The sequence below is a fragment of the Thamnophis sirtalis genome, unplaced genomic scaffold (genome assembly GCF_051295495.1).
Source record: "Thamnophis sirtalis isolate CommonGarterSnake01/CBP01778 unplaced genomic scaffold, rThaSir2_p1.2 scaffold_5, whole genome shotgun sequence".
Classification (NCBI taxonomy): Eukaryota; Metazoa; Chordata; class Lepidosauria; order Squamata; family Natricidae; genus Thamnophis; species Thamnophis sirtalis.
The window spans coordinates 37945099-37969866 of record NW_028261385.1 but is presented as its reverse complement, the minus strand read 5'-3'; the positions used below and the strand labels follow the sequence as shown (position 1 = coordinate 37969866).

At 34.1% G+C, this 24768-nt stretch overlaps 1 protein-coding gene across 4 annotated transcripts in view; it reads left to right on the top strand.

Annotated features, from left to right (window-relative positions):
- SSBP2 (single stranded DNA binding protein 2) overlaps positions 1-24768 on the top strand; it is a 130851-nt gene that overhangs the window by 91295 nt on the left and 14788 nt on the right. The window contains exons 5-13 of one of the 4 annotated variants that reach the window (XM_014053375.2): positions 4826-4915; positions 14102-14161; positions 14580-14646; positions 16187-16257; positions 18682-18749; positions 19161-19190; positions 21927-21975; positions 23284-23319; positions 24527-24581. In XM_014053375.2, coding sequence (XP_013908850.1) covers positions 4826-4915; positions 14102-14161; positions 14580-14646; positions 16187-16257; positions 18682-18749; positions 19161-19190; positions 21927-21975; positions 23284-23319; positions 24527-24581 — 526 coding nt within the window. The remainder of the gene's footprint in view (positions 1-4825; positions 4916-14101; positions 14162-14579; positions 14647-16186; positions 16258-18681; positions 18750-19160; positions 19191-21926; positions 21976-23283; positions 23320-24526; positions 24582-24768) is intronic. The other 3 variants (XM_087715686.1, XM_014053377.2, XM_014053380.2) reach the window with 3 other exon arrangements.

Sequence of the window (24768 nt, the reverse complement as noted above, 5' to 3'; positions counted from 1 at the left end):
ATATGGTAGTAAACAATAATTTATAGACCTTAAAATGTCTGTATGAGGGCTAGAGAATAGCCCTTAGTGCAAAATTGATAAAATCCACCATAGCAAGATAACCTTTTTATTTAAACATTTTCATTTCAACAGTTGTGTTTAGAAACGATTCCACTGGGGACAGAACAGAGATTTTAAAAAGAAAAACAAGCCGCATTCAAGCTCTGAACTTCTGTTTCTCCCAAGTCTCACTCAAACCAATGCTTCTCTCTCAGTTCATTTGGATTTAAGAGTTAGGTGGCATTAAACAGCAGAACTACATGAGGCAAATCAAGATACATATTATTTTTGTGGTGAATTGAATCATTATGGAGTGAGTTGGTTATTTGAATAAAAGCAAACTGAAGCTATGTCTCTATTTCGCTCTCTGCTTCTATTAAAACTACATTTTAAAGCCAGTTTTCTGAAAATTAGGTTCTAAAAGGTAGACAAAAAATACGGCTTCCAGAGAGTGCACATTTAGATACAGTCAGTTAGATCCTATATAGAGAATGCTTGTTGTCCAACTGGCTTTGCATTGTAGTCAAGCCTTCAGTTGTTTAAAAATGCTAACTGGCAAGCATATGATTGTCATAAAAGCTTAGAATTCTAAATATTTATTAAATAGTTATGCTTTTCAACAAGTTTCACAAACAATCCTATTAAAGTTGCTAGAAATAACTATCAAATATAAACAGACCAATACTGAAGTATTCTAAAGGTAACCTACCATGTTACTTTTTCAATTAAGACAGTGCCTCTTCATCTTATATGGTTTATTTATTAATGTTATGGCTTGTTTTGTTTTTGTATAGATCTTTCCATTCTAATATGGAAAATTCTTTACTCGTTATAAAGAAATGATTATGAGATGTTGCCAGAGTCGTCTTTTGTGACCCTTGCCAAGGAGTGACAGTGATTTTTTCAGAACAATATGTTTCTTCATATCAGAAGGAACAGCCAAGACTAAACAATGCCATTGCTTGATATATCTTTTATATTATTTAAAAAGAATAGTGGCCGTGTGGATAAAATTAATTATGTTCTTGAAGGTTACATATTCTATATGGTTATAGATCATTCTGCTCAAATAGCTATATGATCCATTGCTTTGTTGCTGTCTCATGCACTATAATGAAGTCTATATTTTTAATATGTCACATTAGCTGACATAGAAACAGACTACAAAAAATCAATTTTTATAAACAATGCAAATTGCTGAGTAGTATTTCTCTGATTATAAAATTAAGAACTATTGCAATACTGTAGGTTGAGAAGTAGGAAACTACTAAATATATGTCAGTCAGTTTTGAGATGTATAATATGTAACTGTACTCACATCAGGGGTATTAAACTCAAGGCCCGCGGGCCAGATCCAGCCTGCAGGGTACTTAGATCTGGCCTGTGGGGCCACCCTGGAAACAGCGAAGGACCAGCCCGCGGTGCCTCTGTCAGCAAAAACAGAGCTCGGAAGGACTACATGCGGCCCTTGCGAGCTCCATTTTTGCTGGCAGAGTGTTGCAGGAGGCTGTTGCAACGGGAAATGGAGCTCAGGAGCCGTTTTCACTAGCAGAGCAATCGAGCCACCACCCCCAACACAAGTGATCCCGCCCACCCCAGCTTTCTGAGGTCAAGTACAATTCTGATGTGGGCTGCAATGAAATTGAGTTTGACACCCCCACACTATATGAAAAACAACATATAACATTGATTTGGATCTTTAAAGAAAAGTTTATTTTGGGAATTACACCAACGTTTTATAATTTATTTGAGGCACATTGAAAGAAGTTTCTGGTTAACATCTTTTCATTTTATGTATAATTGTATTTATTTTACATAATCACATAGATACTATTAAAATGGATACAAAATTAGTTTGTTACCTGCCATTGTGTGCTTGTCTGCACCAACATACATGCAGATTTATATCACTTTAGCTTTAATTCTAATTTTTAATGTAGCAGTTAAATTAGATTCATCAGCAAAAACAGAAATGTTTGTAATCTAAATTTCCTGTTTTCACCCCTATTTTTTAGAAGTCTATGGTAAAACAGCATCACCTTGTGTCTCCATAGTGAAATTTAGTTTTACATGCTCAAATTTATGTAGCAGGGTTCCTTAAGGAGGTGTTATGCTAAAAACTCAATTAATTCAAAATGAACTTTATATATTGGGTGACACCCAGTGGCCAATTCTATTTCATGGGAAATTATAATTCATTTATAATAAGTAAATCCTCTGAGCCCATAAGAGTATGATGTTAGAAATCTTTTCAGACCAAATACAGCACTAAAATATAGTTCTATTAGAAAAACTTGTATAAATCTAGATGTAATGGTAATATGAATATCTGGAAGAAATAGCAATTTATTTATTGCAATAGAGGAGCTGTATTTCCTGCCTACTTAGTTTGAAAGGTGTCAAAATTTAGTATATTTCATCCCTGGTTCACTTTAAAAATGGAATATCTTTTCTTTCAAAAATTAACATTTTCTATATACAAACCCATAATATCAATTTGTTTTTCAGCAATTTTATTTCAAAGCTTTTTGTTAACTTTTAATATAAGTAGCTGTACATTTGCCAAAAGGAAGAATTCACATTGTATAGGAAACAAAAATAAAAGTAGTGTTCTGCATACTTTCAATTTTAATGCACATTCAAAGTTCCATACTTTGGAAGAAAATTATGATAAAGGCTTCATCTTACCCTGTTATCTAATCAACGATCAGCATGTTAATTTATTTCCTCCTGCAGCTGCTGTTTTGCATTAATTTAGGATAATCTAAATTTAGTTGTATTATAACATATGTTAACTTCCTATAAAAGAGAATGCCTTAGGATGAGGATTTTCAAACTATAGACCATGACTCCCTTGGAGGCTACAAGTTAATTTGAGAGGGGTCGTACATTTATGGGGGCCATAATATTTTTTTAAATGCCAAAAGGAAACTTGAGCATAAAGGTCTAATTTCTGGCGATTGCGGATAGAAAGAATCTGTGCTGCACATAGCACAGAGCTGACAGGAGGGAGAGGTACAGGCCCAGATGAAGGCAATTCCCCCTCTCAGAATTGAGAACAGAGGAAGTCACTAAACACACTATACGGGATAATTGCTGGTACTAACAGCACACACTCACTTGGCTTCTGCTGCTATCATTGGCGGACAACTGGCAGGAGCAGCAAACAGATTTTGATCAAAAGGTATCACATCAGTAGATAGCTATATATACTTAGCAAATTGGAAGAAGCCCATTCTCTACTCCTGGTTTAGCAACTCAATACCAGCTCTTCTACAATATGAGGTGCTTCTTCAACAGCCACACAGGTTGCAAGGGTCTTCAAAGTATTTGGAACTCTCAAAGATGTAACAGTCATCTTCTTTCCATAGGAAAGAGCCACCAGTCTCTTTTTCAGGGTCCCCGTCCCCCCCGGCTCTCTAATTATCTCCAATATTAGAAGGACCATCCTAAGATCCAATCAATCCCAAGAGGGTTATCACAGCTGCCCGGCCATCTATTAAAGGACTGACTAGAGAATCCAAATTGTGGGCACCATAAAAAACAAGTAGATAATGGCTACAAATGGTTATTGTTCTTACTTTCTTTTCTTCCTTTCTTCTTTCCCTTTAAAATGATTGCCCATTCACTTCACTTTTATACCATCCTGTCTGCAAAGCTTTTGTTAAGGGAGCCCAAATTTCCAAAGCAGGTACTTAGTAGGAAGGTACTTCTCCCAGAAATATAGAAATCCCAGCTACCTGCTCATCAGGGGTAATTATGCATTGTGGAGAAGCGCATTCAATGTAAGCTCCTGCACAGGGGTAGCCTTCCCAAGTGTAAAGCCATCAGAGATCAGCCAGCCTCCGCAAAAGCCAGTCTTCAGCAGCAACAGTTCCCATCATCCCCGACCAACTGCTTGGAATGACAACTTGAGATTCTAGATTGTAATGCAAAGAGGAAGGAGATTAGAAAAGAGTTTTAGTTTTCCATTTGATCTTGAATTGCCATCATCATCATCATCATCCCAATTTTTGTTGGATTCACAGTGCAAACAAATTTGAGAACCCCAGTTTTAGGACTGAAAGCTATTATGTGGAAGACTAAGATTGGATCTTCCACCTTTTACTTGAAAAGTAGTGAGGGATAAATATAGTCCTTTTTCATCAGATATGCACTCTTTTCTTGATTTAATTCCTGACTCCCAGGTTATTATTGGCATCAGAGTGAAATAAGAAAAATAACTAAATATGGCTCCCAATTTAATTCTGCAACTGTTTCCATCATTTATCATATTTAATTTGATCACTTAAAGCATCATTCCACATATATAAAGTTCATTATCATTTTAAGGAGACTGTTTCTTAATAGATTATAAAATTGCACCGATACTGTGTATTTAGGTATAGAATTGTGTTAGTACATTTACCACTGAATTCTTTCATGTTTTGTTTTGAATATTAGCTGATTACTGACATGCTACTTTTCTGATTGAAAGTTGCCTATTGGACTGAGGTGCAATAGAACCTTTTGTAAATGCACAATTTACAAGTCTTTGTTTAAACTGAAGTTCCTGATCCCTGAGTTTCCCTTTAGTCATTTATTAAAGAAATCTACGTTTGTATTTAAGTGTTTCACTTCTGCACTTTGAAAATGAGCACTAATTATTTTAAATGGAAGAAAAAATTAAATCTGTCATGCAGAGAGTATTCCTTTCTGCCTTGCCACACTATGGTCAAAGTAGTATTTTGGTTTTATGCCTATTGTGTGCAATGACAAAGGTTTATTTTTCCTTTGTTCTTTTCAGAGCGCTGCAGCAGCTCCCAGTCCAGTGCTAGGAAACATTCCCCCAGGAGATGGCATGCCAGTAGGTCCTGTTCCACCGGGTTTTTTTCAGGTATTCAGAAAAATTTGATTATAGGGCTTTCAGAACTTAGAAAAGAGAAAATAGCATTTTTTGGCACTGCCATGAAAGAATACCATTTCTTCCATGCATAAAATGCACAGTATTTAAACATTTGGGATAGAATAGGGTGTTTCTATGGATTTTATCAGTAGAAAATAAGTTTATGCTGTTTATATCAGCAGTGCAAACGTAAAAACTAGGATAAAGTGTTAAATGTACAATGATAACTTAATTTAAATGGGCCACAGGTGAAGTTGTATGATAGAAGAAATTGGTTGCTTGCTTTGCTACTTCGTCTAGTAGAGTCTTAAGTTAAATTGTATTGTTTTGATTCTTTGTTAAAGATATATGCTATAGAAAATAGTGGCTTCATACTACTAGGGAAGTTCAAACTAGCAATTTGTAATCACAAATCATGACCATATAAATGTGGGCTGGTTGCCAAGCACCGGAATAGCAATCATGTGACCGTGAGATTGTTGGAAGGCATAAAGCACCCTTTCCAAGGCTGTTGTCACCTCAGGTCATCATTAAAAGATGAGCAAATCGAGGACTACTTGTATGTCAAATTATGTTAAGTGATGAAAGCCTTAATTTGGAAACCAAATTATTTTTATGTTTCACTAAGCAATAAAACAAAGCCAAATGAATGGGATTGTCTTAGCTTTTGGGGATAAAAAGGATAGTGAAAATATAGATATACATATAGATTGAGTGTGTCTGATGTATGTGAGAGGTGTGTGTGTGTGAGAGAGAGAGAGAGGGAGGGAGAAAGATCATTCACAGCTTATTTCATAACAGTCACAACAGACATAGCTAGTGTGTATTACTGAGATCTGCTGGGCAATCCAAGCATTTTAGAGATTTGCCCAGCCAGGTTGTAGAGACTATAGTAGCTACATGGTTAAGAATAGGATTGTAATGACACTCATTTTACACTACAACATATTTGAATTTGAAAATAGAGTCAGAATGGCTGAAGGATAAGCACATATACGTTAATTTGGGCTACAAGCAAAGGCTGGCGCACCAACAATCATGCTATGTAGTTGGCTCCTTGATTTTTATCTGAATACAAGTTTGTTTGTTATCTCCTTGTTTTTGGTGTTGGATGGTTTCAGTTTTTCTTGCCTTGAATAAAATTGTCTCAGTATTTAAAACCACAGGGTTATCTCAATAATTGATGATCATATATTTGACCTTGTACTTGCCTCAAAGCAGTTATGTGATGATTTAAATATGCAGAACCATTTAACTTGGTGCTGTGGTCACATTACTTCCTACGCAACCTAGGATGAAGTGCTCTCTGGGAGCTACACCAGGTTCCTCTTGTCCACGAACTAAATGGAAATGAATGGATCCAGTTTCTGGAGGATAAGTTATCCAGTGATATAAGAGGCACTTCTGGTGGTGACCTAATTAGTTTTGGGTACAGAAATTATTCTGGACTCTTCATAAACTGCTCTCAAGCCCATTTCTATTCTTACTTTTAATCTTACTTTACTGAAGAGTTTTGGGAGATGAAGCATCAGAAACAATATGTGGAGTGCCGTTTGAAGACCAAAAGTTAATTTCATCAAGCATGAATTTGAGTTCATTTTGACTCTACATTAGTGATAATGGAGACAAAGTGTTACTATTTTTGCTGTCCTATTGTGCCAATCAGATGCCTTGTTTAGAATAGTAAATTTCATTTTAGGAAAGGATGAGTCAGGAGACTCTTATCTAAGTGATTACTTTGCTTAGTGTTTTGCTGATAAAGATTTGCCTCTATCTTGACTCCCCCATAAGGAATCAGAAGTGATACCATTTATACATCTTTAATCCTATCCCTCATAAAACTATTGCATACAACTCCAGGGTTCCACTTTTTCTTAAATTCAAAAATTCCTGATGAAATTCATGATCATTTTACCAAGAATATAAAAAAATATGTTAGACTTATGCAGAATTTTACTTTAAAAAATACATCGCTAACACGTATGCGTCCTAGTTGATAAAATGCATTTAAATTTACCATTAATTCATTTTGGATGTATGATAATACATAGCGGTAACATTGCACTGAGTTCTTGAATTTCTCAATCAAGTATGGTAAAATTATTTTCACTTGTGTTGGATATACATATCATTTATTTGTTGGATTCTTAGAAAAAAATCTATAATCATGTTTCTTTTGAAAAAAATTCATTTATGTTTTTCAGTGCATTTTGAATATATGGTTCTGTATTCTTTTTATTTTATGTTCTTTTCTAATTTTCTTCCTTATAACCTAAAAGTAAAAATAATTAATAAAAATTTCCAAAATTAGCTAAATAATTGCTAATCATTTTTAAGAACTACTCAGATGTAACTGTCAGATTTGTTAAAGGCTAAGTAAAAAAAGTATGAGTAGAATATATTGATATTATTATAAACTTCTTAGTGAACCTAAAATATAGAAATCATAAAGGTAACAGATGTCTCCTTGTGTAGGTAGATGTCAGTCTGATGCATAGACCTTTTTAGGTGGTGGGACATGTGCAAAATACTTGCAAAGTAGTGAGTAGAAATCCTAGCTAGCGTAGATTAGTATAAACGTGTGGAGTAAATCTGAGCTGAGGCTCTATTTTTGGCATACTTTTATTCTGTATGCCACCCAGAAAATATAATTCTGTTTGAGTTTGGTAGCCTTATAAATCTCAAGAATAAAATAAATACTACCTAAAATGTGCCAAAAAGTTATAATTATCTGGAAATGCTGCATATGACACATGTATTTACTAGGGTTGACAAATAGTTTATATCTTCTGTATCTTACTAAAGTCATGAATAATGGAAGACAGTATCACTGGTCCATCTAGTAATGGCCATGGAATTGGGAAGAATGCAGATGGAGTGTAAATGTGTAAATTAATAATATGAAAAGAAAGGAGCGAGAAAGTCTAAATATCTGCCAACCTTAGAAGAGGAGGAAGGATATAATTGATGTGAGTGAAGGTGGTCTGATTCTGTGTGGTAGGGTTGGCATATAGCTGCAAGGAAATGAAGAGGGTTTAACTATAAATGGAATAGCTGAAATGTAGGGGATAAAATTATGAATTGGTGTCATCTTTATTGTTGTAGCTGCTTATGGTGGTAAAAGATTACAGGTGATGTTAGTTGTATGTTACATTTTACATTTTAGAATGATGACAGTGGAAACATTCTGCAATGTACTGAATGAAGTAGAAAATATTATTCTTTTAGACACAAGAAAGGGGTGGGTGAGAATGATATTACAGTATGTGGAAAAAGCGATTAGGCCACTTGTAGAGCAAAAAGTGAATGGGAATAATGTCTATTTGATGAATATCTGCTTTGAAAAATATTCAGTATTAAAGAAATTGAGCATTATGGCAGTTAGGACATGATCTGAAATTTGGATGGCATGGTAGATGTCAAAATTAATTACAGCAGGCAGGCCATTCTTAAAACATGGAATAAATAAAAATCTAGGTTGTGTCCAAAAATTCCTTTGAGGATTTTAGCATAAAAAGCATGTTATAGACAAGAAATCATAAGTAAACATAAATGGTATTATGTAGTACTACAATGTGCTTTATTTTTTCATGCGGATTATAAAATGGGTTTTTTATACACAATTATCAGAAAGGTTTAAAGTGAATAATAGGTAAGCTTTTCAACAATGCAAGACTAAGTTTGAAATAGAACTATGTACAAAGAATGAACGTGTTATTGCTAAAATATATAAATTTGTTGAAATATGAAACAGAAAAAGAACAAATGAAAGAATGTATGTATTTAAAGAGAGCTTTAAAATTAGCTACAGTATTGGATCAATGGAAAAAGATAGGTTTGAAAGGATTGGAATTTACATTATGTTCTTAAAGAGAAGCTATATAAAAGTATGTATTGTTGGTGTTTGTCATCAGAGAAATTGTCTAAAAGGTACTTTGAATCTTTGTTGGAAATGTGAACAAGATGAAGGAACGCTATCAAGTATGGTAGACATGTGAAAAACCAAAAAAATGTTGGATACAAATAAATATATTAATTGATAAACTGTTAAAAAATAATGTACAGTTGAGACCAGATTAACAGAGAGACAGCTAAAAATGCAATGGGACTTTGTTTATATATACAGTATATGACAACTGCAGCAAGATTACTGTATTCTCAAAAGTTGAAATGTTTGACACCGTAATAGAGGAAAATGATGGAACCTGCAAAGATAATTAACTTGACTTTCTTAATAGGAAAAATATCTACATTTATGGCTGATTGGAAACCCCTTATAGTCTTTTTAGCATGGAACAGAAAAAATGTACTTAAGGCTTATGATTTTGATGATGAGTTTTGTAAAATTTTTTACAATTATAGAGTAAAAGATAATTTTGTAATCCTACATATTTGCTGCAAAGGAACTCAAAAACTTCTTCCTATCTATTTTTATTTTTTATTTCTTTCTGTACTTTTTTCTTTTTCTACTCTTTCGATTTCTTTATTCCATATCACTTTGTGTTAGTTTTTATGTTCTCTTTTAAACTTTTAATAACCTTTATCTTAAAAAAAGATTCTGTTTCAAATACTTGGATTAGTCCATTTATAGGTACAAATGTGAACTTGGGACAGAGCACTTTTGGTAGGTTCGAGAATAGATCTTGGGGCGGGAGGGGGAGGAAGTAAACAATAATTAGTATGAAAGTGGAACAATTGCAGGAGAAACAAGTATGAATACCGTATTAAAAAGTAATAGATTATTGCTTATCAGAACAAATAGGATGGGAACATAAAGAAAGAGAATAAGGAAGCTGCTTAAAATAAAGTAACAGTTATGTTACAGGTTGTGGCTCAGAGTGCTTAATAGAAAGTATGAAAAAGGCTTCTTGTTCACAGATGAAGTGAAAAAAGGTTAGGGATAAGAAAAAATTCCATGTAACTCCCTTTTTATGATCCCGTAAACCTTTAATTCAGGTTAGAGTCAGTGCAAGAAATGTATTCTCTATATATACGAGAAAAAAATAGCTGTATAGAGTATAGTCAAACAGAGCAAGGAATTGTTAAGTTTAAAAAAAAAGATTTCAAAAAGTGATATGTATGATTTTTTAAAAATTAAAAAATAGCTTTAGAAGGGGTAGAAAGGTCTAAACAAGTAATCTTTAGCGGAGTGAATGGAGTCAGAAACACGAATGGTGAAATTATTTGGGACAAAACTAAAATGAGGGAATGCTGGAAGAAAGCTGTATGACAATGATATATTAAGGAATGCTATGCAAGAAAAATGATAAGAGGGGTTTATAAATCCTGTAAGAAAGTTAATAGTCGAACTAGCAAAATTTTGAAATATGGATACAATTTACTTGTGGCTAAGCAGTATGATTAAAGTGTAAAGACCAGATCTGGGCAAATTCCCTATACAAAGGAAAAGGCAGCAAGACTGAAAAAAACCTACAACAATTAGCATTAGGAAAGGTGCTTAGCAGAATTCTGATTGAAAAGTATGTAAGAGGCTAGAATGAGAAAAGCTTGGGGAGTACAATAATGCAGCTTTATATCAAACAGGTACACAAAGCAAATTTTTGCTCAAGTAATCAAGAAATGTAAGGGAAAAATTATTTACACTTAGAGAGAGCCTATGATAAAGTAAACAGGCTTGAAAATATGATTTTTTGCATACATGTAGATTTTAATGTTTATTGCTGAATGTAATAAGAATGATACATGATGGAGGTAAAACCTGGGTGAGATTGTCTAATGAAAGTTTAAACTGAGCAGATGTATTCTGCTTATTCAAAAAAATTTTTTAAAGACCTTAAACTTATATTTAGCACTTCTTTCACAAAGGGGTCAAGGAAACTCAGCTGGGGTTTGAATTGACCTAATAGCCAAAAAGCAGTTAACAAGCAATTTCCGAAGTTATTAGAAAAGAAAGTATACAAACCCAGTGTCATTTTAAAGACACCAACCACAGTTTGATCAAATTGGCTATTTCCAAAACCCTCCAGAGCCCATTGTCTTGCAGTCTTCTCGCAAAGGATGAATTTTCAGTGATCAGAGGGCATTATTTAAAAACAATCTTATAAAGTGAAGAAAAGTAAAATAAATTGCAGAATTTTACACGTGAAGTGAAAAATGATAAGAAATTTTGGGGGGGACATTGACTTAATAAGCAGCTGACATATACATTGATTGTAAAAAAATAACAACTTTATGATAATGTTCAACCTGTTTTTAAAATGTGTGATACAAACACCAGAAGAACCAGTACTTTTTTAAAAATGTAAGAATGTAGACCAAAATAAGTTCTAAATGCATTTTAGCTGCTTCTAAATTGCTAAACAGTTGCATGCATTCCAGGCATTTGTTCTTTCTGTAACAATTAAATGTACAGATATATTTAAATAATTATCATTACTCAGTTGCAATTAATTTGTATTTGTTACAGTTAGGAAATAAATGTATGTTTATGCATATTCTATATGCATAAATTATGCTACGCAAGATTTGAATATTCTATTTATTTGTTAAATGATCATGGTGCCGTATTAGATTTTCTAAAGATGAATGTAGCAGAGGGTTCTACTAAGGGGAAATTAAAATATGAGTTCAGCACCTAATGCATTGAATCAGTTCCATAGCTGTAGTTACAAATATAAGTGGCAAGTCATCCAGAAAATAAAATACACCTCACTGATATGAGATACACTAAAAAAAATTTTAATTCTGGATGATCTTGTAAAAAAAATCTACAAAATAAAATATTGATAAATTACTTATATTAGTGACGAGCAATGACTGAAAGGTATATCAGGATAAGAAAATATGAAATGATAACGTTCAATTTGCTAGATGTTAGTTGCAAGAGATAAAATCTGTTTTCCAATTTTATAGGCATAATGTGATTTTATACATATGTAAACTCCATTAACCGTTTTACCCAAATATAATCTATTTTCCGCATGCTTCAAATCCCATTCAAATTTAATGGACATTCGGGTCTAACAGACTTTTCTACTTCCCATGAGTCCATTAAATCAAGGATTTGCTTGATGTGAATAATATTTTTGTTCTATTTTGTTATATAGTTACAAAATGGCAGTTATCACTTACAGTTACAAATCAAATGTTAAAATAGGTGTTGAATTTAAAAGCCAAATTTTATAAGTGTTTTTTGTGAAAGTCTATAAAAATGCATAATGATTATAAGAGCATAGTGCCATCTTGTGGCCACTGGATTCTCTGCATTTTTAACCACAGAACAGATTTTATAGTACTATACATATTATGCTGTACATTCCAGAGAAAGAATAAACTTGCTAATTAATAAATAGAGCTGAGGAATTAGAAAACGGGGTGAGGTATGAAATGAAGATGCATTTGGTTTTATGTTAAGAGAGTGATAGAATGTTAACATTGGATATACTTGGCGAAGATGAGGAAGTTTCTTTTCCTATTTTTTCCACTATTTTTTTAATGGGGTTCTGCACTTTCTATATATTTTATTGTTTTTGAGAGGGGTTGTATATATTTTATATGTTTAATATAATTCTTAATAAAATTATTGGGTAAAAAACAAAGAAAGAGCAAAGATATTACATTGGTAATATAAATTCCTAGTGTAGTAATGCTATTGCTATTGTACTATAAAAGTTTTAAAAAGTAGAATCTTAATGAATGGTTATAAAATTAATATTTTTTCTCCAAACTTTAGCCTGTAAGGCCATTTAAATTTTGGATTACCTTAATTTGCCTTGTACTATTGATAGTATCTCTTTCTATAGTGTAATACTACCATAGAAAAGCTGTGGGTATAACTGAAATACTTTTCTTCCAGGCCTTCAAAACTGTGATTAAAGGTTCAGTTTTCTTCCAGATAAATAACTTTCATACATCTCCAGTGACTAGAGCTTTCCCTTTATATTTATACTTTTGTAATTCAGGGGAACAATTAAAATGCAAAACAGCAAGCCATGTGATTCTAAACTTATTTTTATAGAAAAGGGACTCTGCTAGGTTACTCAACAACACAAAGTCTGAAGCTTATTAAATAACTAATAAATGTTTGGATAGCATGATGGCAAAATATCACTTGTTTAATTCTGGCTACGCAAGGTATTTTTTAAGTAAAGTCTTCAACTCCTAACCATAATGGAGCCTGCTCGTGATAGTCATACACTGTAGTGGTTGCAAACTGAGTCATCCATGTCAGAGGTCTACAACCGGGGCAACTTTAAGCCAGGCGGATTTCAACTCTCAGAATTCCCCAGCCAGCAAAGCTTGTTAGGGAATTCTGGGAGTTGACGTTTGCCAGGATTAAAGTTGCCAAGATTGGAGATCTCTGATCCATGTGACACAAGTTTTACCTTTTTGCAGTGGTTGTTAAGAAAATGCTGAGATCACAAAACAATTGCTGTGTCATTAAGCTAACCAATGTTTCATTATGGACCATTTTTGCTGAAAGTCAGAAGTTAAATGCTTATTTTAGATCAAACACAGTCACATGATTATGGGTTGCTGCAAATGGCCACAAATGCAGTGTGGTTGTCGAGTGCTAGATTTGAGTTCATGTGAGTGGGGAGGGGGCTGCCATCAGAGCTTTGCTACTGGGCCATAAATACCCCCACGGAGCTCCATCGTAACTTTTGAACAGTCGCTAAGCAACCAGTCTAAGTTGAGGACTACCTGTATTTTTAAAATGTCTAAAAATGAACCATAATTTTCTTCAGTGAATTAGTTTTATTAACAGTATGTACATGCTTCAGTTGAACAATAAAGCAGCCATTTGATGAAAGAGCTGTGAAAATTGAATAACTTTAATCCTGATTTTGAGCACTTATCATGGCTCAACCAGAATGAATATTTCCAGAGACTAGTTTCCAGGCTCTTAGAATTGCCCAATTCCTGAATAGCCACTGGACAATTCCTGGGTTAGAAGAGAAAGAGATAAATAATAGTAGCTAGTATATATAGGCTTGTTTAGGAAAATTTCTGACTTTGGCAAAAATTTGCAGTGTGTTGATAGAAAATAAATAGAAGGCTTTTGAGGCCTTCAGAGGTTTGCAGATCAAGATCACCATTAGCAAAGAATGCATTTTGATCATAAATAAAGATGATCATATAGTTAAACAGTATGTGGTTACTTTCAAATTAGGTTTGTACCTCTATTTTTATTGCATTTTTTTTTCTGTTTTGTAGCCTTTCATGTCTCCTCGATATCCAGGAGGCCCAAGGCCACCTTTAAGGATACCCAATCAGGTAACAGTTTTTTAATCAGTGAAATGCAGGATGCAAAGAAACATTTACCTGGGAAAGGCAAACTTTTACCCATTTTTTAAAACAGCAGGTCTTAAAAACTGCATTTATGATGTAGATATTTGACATAATTGTATTAGTTTATTGTATTAGCATATCATATCTAAAGATATTACAGCAGGTAAACAAATTCTGTATATAAATTACTGTCTTTAAAATACCGTACATTTAAATTTGATTTTATGGGAAAATAATATACAAAATAAATTGGGATTTGTTGTAAAAGAAGGTAATTTTGGATTCCCATTATTTTAGGATGAAAATGTACAGTTTTTAAAAATGAAAATAGATTGTGTGTTTTTTAAGAAGTTGTTTAAGTATGATATTCAAGTAGAAAATTTCTCTGAAAACTTTTTAATAGGCACTAGGAGGTGTTCCAGGAAGTCAGCCATTATTGCCTAGTGGGATGGATCCAACAAGGCAGCAAGGTAAATTATCAATAGAAATATTATCAATAGAAATAGCTAAATAAATAGCTGTTTTATCATCAAACATTTTTAATACATTAGAACGGCTTCTAGTATTTTGTAAGAAATACATTCTCATGATCTACATATAAAAGGGAACAATTATTTCTGTTTAAGTAATTCATATTTTATTTATTTATCTAATTCATATAGCCACCTATCTCACTGGACATGAGATGGCGAACCTATGACACGCATGCCCAAAGTGGCATGCGGAGCCTGGTCGCTTGGCATGTGTAACGTCACCTGTTTCCCGTGGGTTCCTGGCGTGCATGGGTGCATAATGATCAGCTGGCCTTTCTGCATGAAACTGGTCTTCCGTTTTCCAGCATGAACATGTGCGCTGGCCAGCTGATAGCCGTGTGACCATGTGCAACAGTAACTGGAAGACTTGCCAACCGGCACGCATGTTCACGATGAAAACCAAAAGTACATTTTCTGGAGCACACGTGCCCCTTGGGCAGCTCCTCTTCTTGGTCGTGGCCCAGATGAGCCCATGCACAAAGTGCTCCCTTTTCGGCACTTGGTGCCGAAAAGGTTCACCATCACTGCTCTGGGTGATGTACAACTAACAATTAAAACAATGTGCAACCATTAAAAACTTAAAATATTTAACGTGATGATAAATAAAAAGCAGGCTTGCAGAAAACAGCAACAACCATCTCAGCAAAATACAAGCATCTTGCAGCCTCCCATGGGATCCACAAAGTGGCAGGCCCTTCCAAAAGGCTAACAGGGATGGGGTTGACTTCACCTCAGGGGGCAATGATGTTTCAAAGAGCAGGAGCCACAGCAGAAAAGACACATCATCAAGTTCTCATTAGACTGAACTCTTTAGCAGATGGGACCCACAAAGTTTGTATTCTTCACCGAATCATGCAAGTTCATAGATTTTCATGTTTGTAAAATGTTATTGATTGTGGGGCGGCAGGATTATCTTAAAGATCCTTTTAACCTAATGAGATTTATTAGCCTTTTTGTTATTAAAGGTTTTAAATAATTTAAAATACATCCTGCTGCTGCACATTATTTAGCTCTTATACAAGATGATATATTTAGTTGACAAAATTCATATTGAACAACTCTTCCATTTATGTTGTGCAGCACTAATATATCTAAATGTGCTTTACTAAAACAAAAAGAAATGCCATCTGTCTGCCTATCACCAATACAAGTTGCAGGGATAAATGCTTTCCCTAAATATTGTTCTCCTATATTTATTAAATTGGCAGTTTAATTAAAAAAAAGTTTGTGGGGAGGAAGTCCTATGTTTTTAAGCAAACCCAAATGAGAGGAATGGGAAACATCAACTTTGAAGAGGAATTCTCTTTGAATCTGAATGGAAGAAAAATAACTTGACTGAGTTGTATCTGACACAACTTTTTACAAAATATTTTAACCATAGGAAAGACAAATTTTCATTCTGATTAAAATGCATTTATAATCTGAATCAGTCTGATTAAACAATTAACATTGTATTTTTTTGTCATGAATCTTTTAGGTCATCCAAATATGGGAGGACCAATGCAGAGGATGACTCCACCTAGAGGAATGGTCCCACTAGGACCACAGGTATATTGCTTTCATTGTCTTACATATGATCACATTTATCATAATTTCCTATGAGAGAAAGAGAAACAAAGAGATGTATTCTTACAATACACATATTCCACTACTTGAAGTTATTGTACATAATTTCTCTGAAAGATTTGAACATGCACACAGCTTTTTTTAGTTAGAATCAAAGATAAATTGCTGTTAAAATACAGAGCCTTAAAAATTGTCAGAACTTTATACAGTTTAGTGTTTAAAGCCTGAACATTTAACTTTAATATTGCTTTAGAATGTTACATGATTTTAGAATTATCTGTTATATTTGTTCATGTACGCTTGTAAGCCATCAAGAGCTTATAAATTGATAAATAAATAAAGCTTCTTTACTTATAGAACCCATTTGTATATTAAATTTATTATTGATAAATTGAGAAGAACATACAGAAGCAGTGTGTTTTTGATATTGGGAACAAATTTGACAATACACGTATAATAGAGTTCTGTCAATAACTTACTACATTACATTCTTTGTAAAATATTTTTTAAATGTTTTAATCACACTTAGTTGAAATAAATATGGTTAAAATATACAAATTAATTAAATTAAAGTTGCCTAACATTAAATAAAACATCAGACTTCCAATATTTATTTGGTTAATATTACATCGCACTGCAATATTATATTACAGATAGTCCTTCAATAAATGCAAAATACTATCTAGAAAGAGAAAAAAACATGAAAGACGTCAAATGGATAATTTTACAGATTTTCCTTTCTAGATCCTTTTGAGGTAGGCCAGGTCAGGAAACAAATGCCATAAATATTACCAGAACTCTTACTATTTCCTTCTCATTCCCTTTCCATGCTAGGCAGGTGTTTACCTAACAGCTGTTGAATACCTTCTTAAGGCTCTATACTTGTTTTAAGTCACATTGGCCAAAATCTTTCTCAGCTTTTCATTTTTAAAAATCTTTTCCCATTCGCCTTGCTCTTAATTTGTGAAGAGGATTAAAATCCAGCCAACAGAATTTAGAACAGCAATTTAAAAATAAACTAGCAAAGCCACAAAATTCTGTAAAAACTTATATTTATAACCTTTCCCCCCAGATTTGTTTTAATCAGATAAAATTGTGATGACTAAAATTTCTAATAAAAATTGTTTTCCTCCAGAAACTGAAATAAGAACTATTTTAGTGGTTTTAGGCAATCTAGTCCAGTGATGGTGAACCTTTTTCTTATAGTGTGCCAAAATTGCATGCATGTGCGCACGACCACTCCCCACACTCCGGAAGCTTTCCTGAAGCCTGGGGAGGGTGAAAACAGCCTCCTCCGGCCCCCAGAGGCCCTCCAGAAACTGATCATTTCTGAACTTCCGGTTGGCTCATTGGGACCTTTTTTCGCCCTCCCCAGGCTTCAAGAAATCCTTCGGAGGCTGGGGAAGGTGAAAACAGGCCCAATGGGCCAACCGGAAGTTTATTCCTGAACTTGGGAACACGTTGGGGCTGTTTTTCACCTTTCCCAGCCTCTGGAGGCTTTCCTGAAGCTTGGGGAGGGCGAAATATGGCCTCCCCCAGCACTCCAGAAGGGCAAAAAAATCAGCTGGCATGCCAGAGATGATGGCTGGCGTGCCAGCAAATATGGCTCCATGTGCCACCTGTGGCACATGTGCCATAGGTTCGCCATCATGGATCTAATCTAATTACAGTTCCCAAAACTAAAATGTATGTACAACGGTCATTAAATTAACCTTATATATTTATTTTAAGGTGACTAAGTTATAATTATGGACAGATCTGTGAAGAGTATCATTTTTCAAATAATTAGTAGAAAATTCAGTTTGTGTTGCTGATGTGATAAATAAAGAGTTAATTTGAAAGTGCATATTTGTATATAAATACAGCACTGCTGGAATATTTAACATTTATGTGTGTTTTCCCTGTTTATTGAACAGTCCATTGCTGTAAAATGCTTTTAAGTAAAAAATATTCTTACATAGTATAAGCACTGATAAAGTTAATAAATCTATTATTGATTACAATACCGTATTCTTACGAACTTAGTTTTAAAAACCACTCAGTCCCTTAATATTGGAATATTGAGTCAGCATTCATGAATGGCAAAACCTGCCCTTCACTGATAATTGTGCTAGCTATTATAAATGGTATAATCTTCATTAATCAATTAAATGTGTTTACTTCCTTTGATAAGATCATAAGGTCAGAAGAAAACGCTAAATAGGTTTTTTTTTAAAAATCAGAGGGAGTATAGAAATAATAATTGTTTATAAATTGAAAAGTTAAAAACCTAACAATGAATGACACTGGCCGATCCAATTAGCAGATGTGTAGGGAAGTCATTAACCTGCTGTCCTTTTTTTCCCCCCTCCTCTTTGGTTTTGTTTTTTTGTTTTGTGGTAGTCTGACCCTTGGTTATCATTGCAGAACTATGGAGGTGCAATGAGACCCCCACTGAATGCTTTAGGTGGCCCTGGAATGCCAGGAATGAACATGTAAGTAATGTAAATTGCACTAACACACAATAAGGAAGTTGTCTTCGGTAAAAAGTAATAGCAGGGATGTAGGCACATTTAAAATAAAGAGACACTAACATGTGTCGATTAACTGGCAAACAATAATGACAACGTATCAGAATGCCAACAGGAATTTGTTCTTTAACTGTGGAATGGGGAGGATATTTGAAGCCTAAAGATTTCTTGAAATGAACTGGTAGCTTCATGATTTTAGCAACTCAACAATCTTTCAGAAAATACTGGAAAAAGCTCAGGATGTTTTGCAACAGGTCATATTCAAAACATTGAAATAAAACATGTTTGCATACCCACTTTATTTGACATTATGTGAAGCTTCGTTTTAATGCTCAATGCATTAGAAGCTAACAAGTCTTTTTGTACGATTCATAGGATTTTTTTTCATCAGCAGCAAGACATCAGGTGAATATATGTTTAAAATGTCAAAATATATTATTCCTTGGCTTGTTAGGGTTAGGGTCCACCATATATATTGTGAAATATATGTTTCCGTCCCTTTGAGCTTTTAGACACCTATAAACTGAGAACATATTAATCGCTCAAGGTAGATTTAATCCTTCCTTTCTATAATACTAAGAAATAAAAGATGGTCTTACGGCCAAGGTTAATATTTAGACAAGTGTTAAAATTGAAGAAATATTTTTCAGAGATTTTCTTAAAATACATTAACTTTTGATGGAGGTTGAATTATATAGTTAAATAATGTGAGATGTATTTCAACCACATAGTGTTCACAAATTTTATCTTTTTTGGTCCCTTTGAGTCAGTGTTGACTCCTGGTAACTGGACTAATCCCTGCAGTTTTTTGGACAAGATTTAGGAAGTGGCTTGCCATACCTGCTTCCTAAGGCTCAGAGAGAATGGTGGGTCACCAAGCTTGTTTCGTGCCTAAAACAGAACTAGAACTTTCCCAGGTTCTAGCTTTGTTCCTTAGCTACCAGAACTGATTATTTCATAACAATGTAGTTGGAACTAATTTTCATTCATGAGCAAGAACTACAAATGATAGCAAAGTTTTCTTTTCATTTTGCAAATAAAGGATTTTATCAATAGTATGATTCATCCAGCAAGAAAATGAAACCTACATGGCATAAGTGAGATAATGTATATTTTAGAGTTTTGTGTATGGTTATATAAAGCTCTAATTGATTTTTAAAAAATATTTTTTTTGTTTTGTTTGTTAAATGATTTTGAATTTTTACACTGCTTCAGTCATATGACCCTAAGTGGTATAGATTAATATCTTTGAAACTGTTATTACACATTCAGTGTAATTAAATAATGTCATAGTAATCCATTGCTTATACTGATGACATCATAATTTAGCAGCAGTGTGACAACACATTTTACTATCTCAAATATCTTATGAACAACTAGGTTTTCAGAAATTTGCCAAATGTTAAGAGTGAGAGTTCAGATATTAAATCTCAAAGTGGTGTTCCACAGTAGAGTTTTGCAGAGATGTTCACCTCCAAGTCTTCCCCCACCCCTTATGAAGAGTGTGCCTTCTCAACAAGCATTCTTGGCAGTCACATATTTGGTGTGCAATATATTATTATTATTATTTGAAGTAAGTAATTTTGTAGATAATGAGGGTCCAAAACCATGTAGGGCTCCAACTTTGTTAACTAGTATCTGGAGATATATTTTGAAAGCAAATACCAGCAATTTGGCTCTACAGTATTGGTCTTACGTACTATGCCATATATTTTCACTTAGTATGTGGGCGACTACAATTCTGCAGTTTCTTGATGGTTTTTAAGGAAAGTCCCATGTAAAATGCATTACAGTAGTCCAGACATGTGGCAAGGGCACATGACCTTGCCTGTGTCTTATATTCCAGGAATAACTGAAGGAAATGAGAAAAAAGTTGTGGCTAAAGCTTTCACTGTTGTTTCAGCAGAAGCTGAAAATCCAAGAAAACCTCAGTATTACATACCAGCTGTTTCTGGGTAATACAGACTACAAAGAGCTAAAGATGATGGCCTCCAAACCAACAGTCATTCAGTCTTATTAGAATTAAGTCTGAATCTGTGTTTTCTTTTACCATCTAAATCCTTATAGCTTCAAGTCTTCCACCAAGCTGTGTGTCAACAGTGTAATGATGATATTTTACCCCAAATGGTCAAGTGGGGAAGAGTCAAACCCTGTAGACACCATTGTCCTATGTTTGGCAACTTTCCCTACATATGACTGGAACTATCAGTTCTGGAGGAAGTGGAATCACTCTTGAATAGTATCCTCTGATTCTGAATGTTTGCTAGTAGTCCAAAAATATGGCATGATTGATGATATTGAAGGTTCTCGGCAAATCCATCAAGACTAATACTATCATACTCTTCCCATCCATATTTTGATGTAAGAATTACCAGTGTAATTCTTGTCTATTGTCCAGGCCTGAATCTTTACTGAAAAGAGTAAGGTAGTACTTTCTCTAGTTTCCTTTGCAATTGCCATCCCACCACTTTTTCACAGGGATGGAAGGCTAGAAATAGGTTGATGGTCATGCAATATAGTTGTATCTAAACCAATGAACAAGTGCAATATTTTTGGTCCATTAGTTTAATTTGGTTCTCCATATCTAGTTTTAGGAGGTATGGAGAACAGATTGTGTTTTAGTTTATATTTATGTAGAAATATTGAGCATTTAAGATGGTTCACAATTTTATAAGCGCATCTCCAATTCAAAGGTATAATAATAAGATATGGACACTGTAAATAAAGTAACGTAGTGTACATTTACTGGATTTATAAAGATTATACACCAAGTCATATGTGGTCAAGAAAGATGTGGTAGAGAGTGATACTACCTAAAATACTGGATGGATTGATTATTTTAGAAATACCTTAGATGATATTTACTTTTTCTTGTAAGAATATTATATAAAATATCTCCATACAATATTTGTAGGCATGTCTGTTGATTGCAGTTATAATACTAATCTGTATAAATTTCTTGTTTTAAATTATAAACGCAATAACGGAATCAACATCAACTGTACTTCATTTTCCTCAGTAATTGCTTTTTTTTAAAGAATATCAGTAACAACCTAATGAACTTTGTTTATGCTTATTAAATAGTTTATAGTTAAATAAGCTTTATTGCTTATTTAGACTGAAATTTGATCTTTATTTTAGGGGTCCAGGAGGTGGTAGGCCTTGGCCAAACCCTACAAATGCCAATTCTGTGAGTAAACATTTATATGAAGCATTGTCCTGTTAAAAAGAAGTGAAAATAAATTAATCAAAACATGCTTGTTTTATCAGTTTTTTCAGAAAGTAACTGTCTGGTTAATAAACCCAAAAGGTCTTTTTTTATAAGTTGTACTTGGCGTTAGTAAAGATTACTCTTATTTCAGAGGTCTTTAGATAATATGGTAATTTAATTATTTGTGTACCTCGTGTACCTAAAATATTAATAATTGCACAATCAGATCAAATTTATTGTTTTGTTTAAAATTGACTTTTTAAAATTATTATTTTTCTATGAAATTCTATATGTAAAGTTAGGGTAAAACTAATTGTAAAAAATGTTCTTTCTACAGGTAGTCCTTGGTTAACGATGGTAATTGGGACCAGAATTTCTGTTGCAAAGCAATGCATCTGTATAGAACAACATTATGTGATTGCATCGCTTAGTGACAGCAGTCCTCATTGCCATCGTTAACTGAATCCCACAAGTAATTAGGCGAGGACCCACCCCGATCCAAGCCATTCCCAGCTTGAACCCTCCCAGCCCCAAGCCTCAGTAAGGTAAGGGACTGCCTCCTCTTGAACTCCCCCACCTGCCTATCTCTACCCCATCTGTACCCTTTTGGCCATCTGCTTAACTGCCACCACCAGCTGCACCCACCACTCAGTCATGTGTACTAGTACTGTACTGGTTAAGCCCTTCCTTTGCACTGTCTTGTTTCATGCTGATGCAGCCGGAGCTTCTCTTACACTTTCATTCATACTCTTTGTGCCTCACTCAGTTTTCACTAGCACACAAAAGATGGTCCCAGCTGTAGCAGTGCAAAAGAAGGAGCTAGCTGGAAGATGTTAGTGCATGAATAGAGACCTTGAGCAGGCCTGAGAAAAGTCCCAGATGCAGCAAAAAAGGCGGGATAAAATGGCCAATTCAGTAGTGGCACCCAGCAGGTAGGCAAGTGGCATAAAATCAGTTGTAAATGCAAGTGAGCCTTAGTGGGCTTGAACTTTGTTCATCTGACCACAGGGGTGTTTAGGGAACTGGTCATACATCCCTTTGTTCAATGATGTCATGACTTTAACAGTTAGCAGAACGAATAGACTTTAAGTGAGGACTACCTGTAATTTCATATGACTGATTTTTCTTTGATAGTACCATTCCCTTTCTTAATACGATTAATTATTGAAAAACTGGGTATATTCTTTCTTTTCTGTAAAAACTAACTGTAAAATAATAAAATAATATTTATAAAAACCTTGTTACTCTATAAGAATAGCCTATTTTTGTTGTCTTTCTATTTTTCAGATACCGTACTCTTCTGCTTCACCTGGGAATTATGTAGTGAGTATGTGTGTACATTTATGTGTGCAGTGCTTATCAGTGTGCATACATCATTCTGTTCAGTTTAAAATATAAATGTTCAATTGCTGAGACAAAAGCACAAAAACATCAGTTATGTCTGCCATGTATTTCTAGTACAGTGGAAACGCTACTCAAATGCTTGAAACTCGTCGAATTTGATACTTGATGTATTTTGATGCAAATATTTTGTCCCGATACTCATTGTTTGTTTGGTACTCAATGCACAAACTAGAATTTACTCATGTCAGTTACCTCATGACTAATACATTATTCTGTATAGGAAAATTTTATTTGGTATTAATTGCACCTCCCAGAACCAATTAACAATGAGTACTAAGTTACCACTGTATGTTGATTGTTATGAGCAGAACAGTTAATTAGATGGAGGACTATTACAAAGTGAAAGAACCATGTTGGTTTCTTAGTCTACCGCACCCAGGAATACCTCATTTTCTTGCCAAAGGAAATAGAAATAACTGTGAGAAGAGCACATTACTTTTTTAATGCTTGCTTTGGTTAAAAACCAAAATTGCTATGTGCTGAGCAGGAAAAAGCAGAAGTTCAAAAATGTAGGCTCAATTATATAAAAGGTTAAAAAAGGTTATAAAAAACAATATAAATAGAAAAATAGAGCAGACTTCAAGGTAAAGGGTTAATAGGAAAGGTATATATTTAAAATTGGAGCGGGATGATAAAGAGAAATGCTGGTAAAGTTATTTCGAAAGAATGTTGTTAGATTTTATGGAAGATCAGAGCTAACTAGAGAGAAAAGTACCCATGGGCTGAAGCCTCAAGTCTTTCCCATCAGAATATGCTTTATTTATCTCTCTATTCAGTCATCCATCCAACCTTTGCTTATCCAAGCCAGTTTTGCAACTTTCATTGATTGTGTAAGTTGACAAGTTTTCTCATGAGGAAAATACTACACAGGTCAATTCCACCTGAATCAGATTAAGGAACAACTATGAATTTGAGATGATCTGGTGGTAAAATATATATCAGCTGAATAATTGCATTTTTCTGGGCTATTTGGGTTTTCTTGCTGAAAAAAGTAAATCTTTGAGTGACATTATACTTACAGGTTACCATTTGGAAAATGCAATGATAAATGATGAATATATGGAAAAGTGGGTGGGGGGGGGGTGCAGGTATGTGCAAGTTACTGATTTCCCTTTCTTTTTTTAAGGGTCCACCGGGAGGTGGAGGACCACCTGGAACACCCATCATGCCTAGTCCAGCAGGTAGATAACTTTAATGGGGGAATGAAATGGCAATGTTTTACACATCAATAGTTTAACATTTCAATAGCTATTGTCGGAATGCTCAGCCACTGTATATATTTACAGAACTTCTAAGGATTCTAGATATCCTTAGTTTACATGAATAGAACACACAATATTACTTATAGGAAACTGCCAAAGTTATATC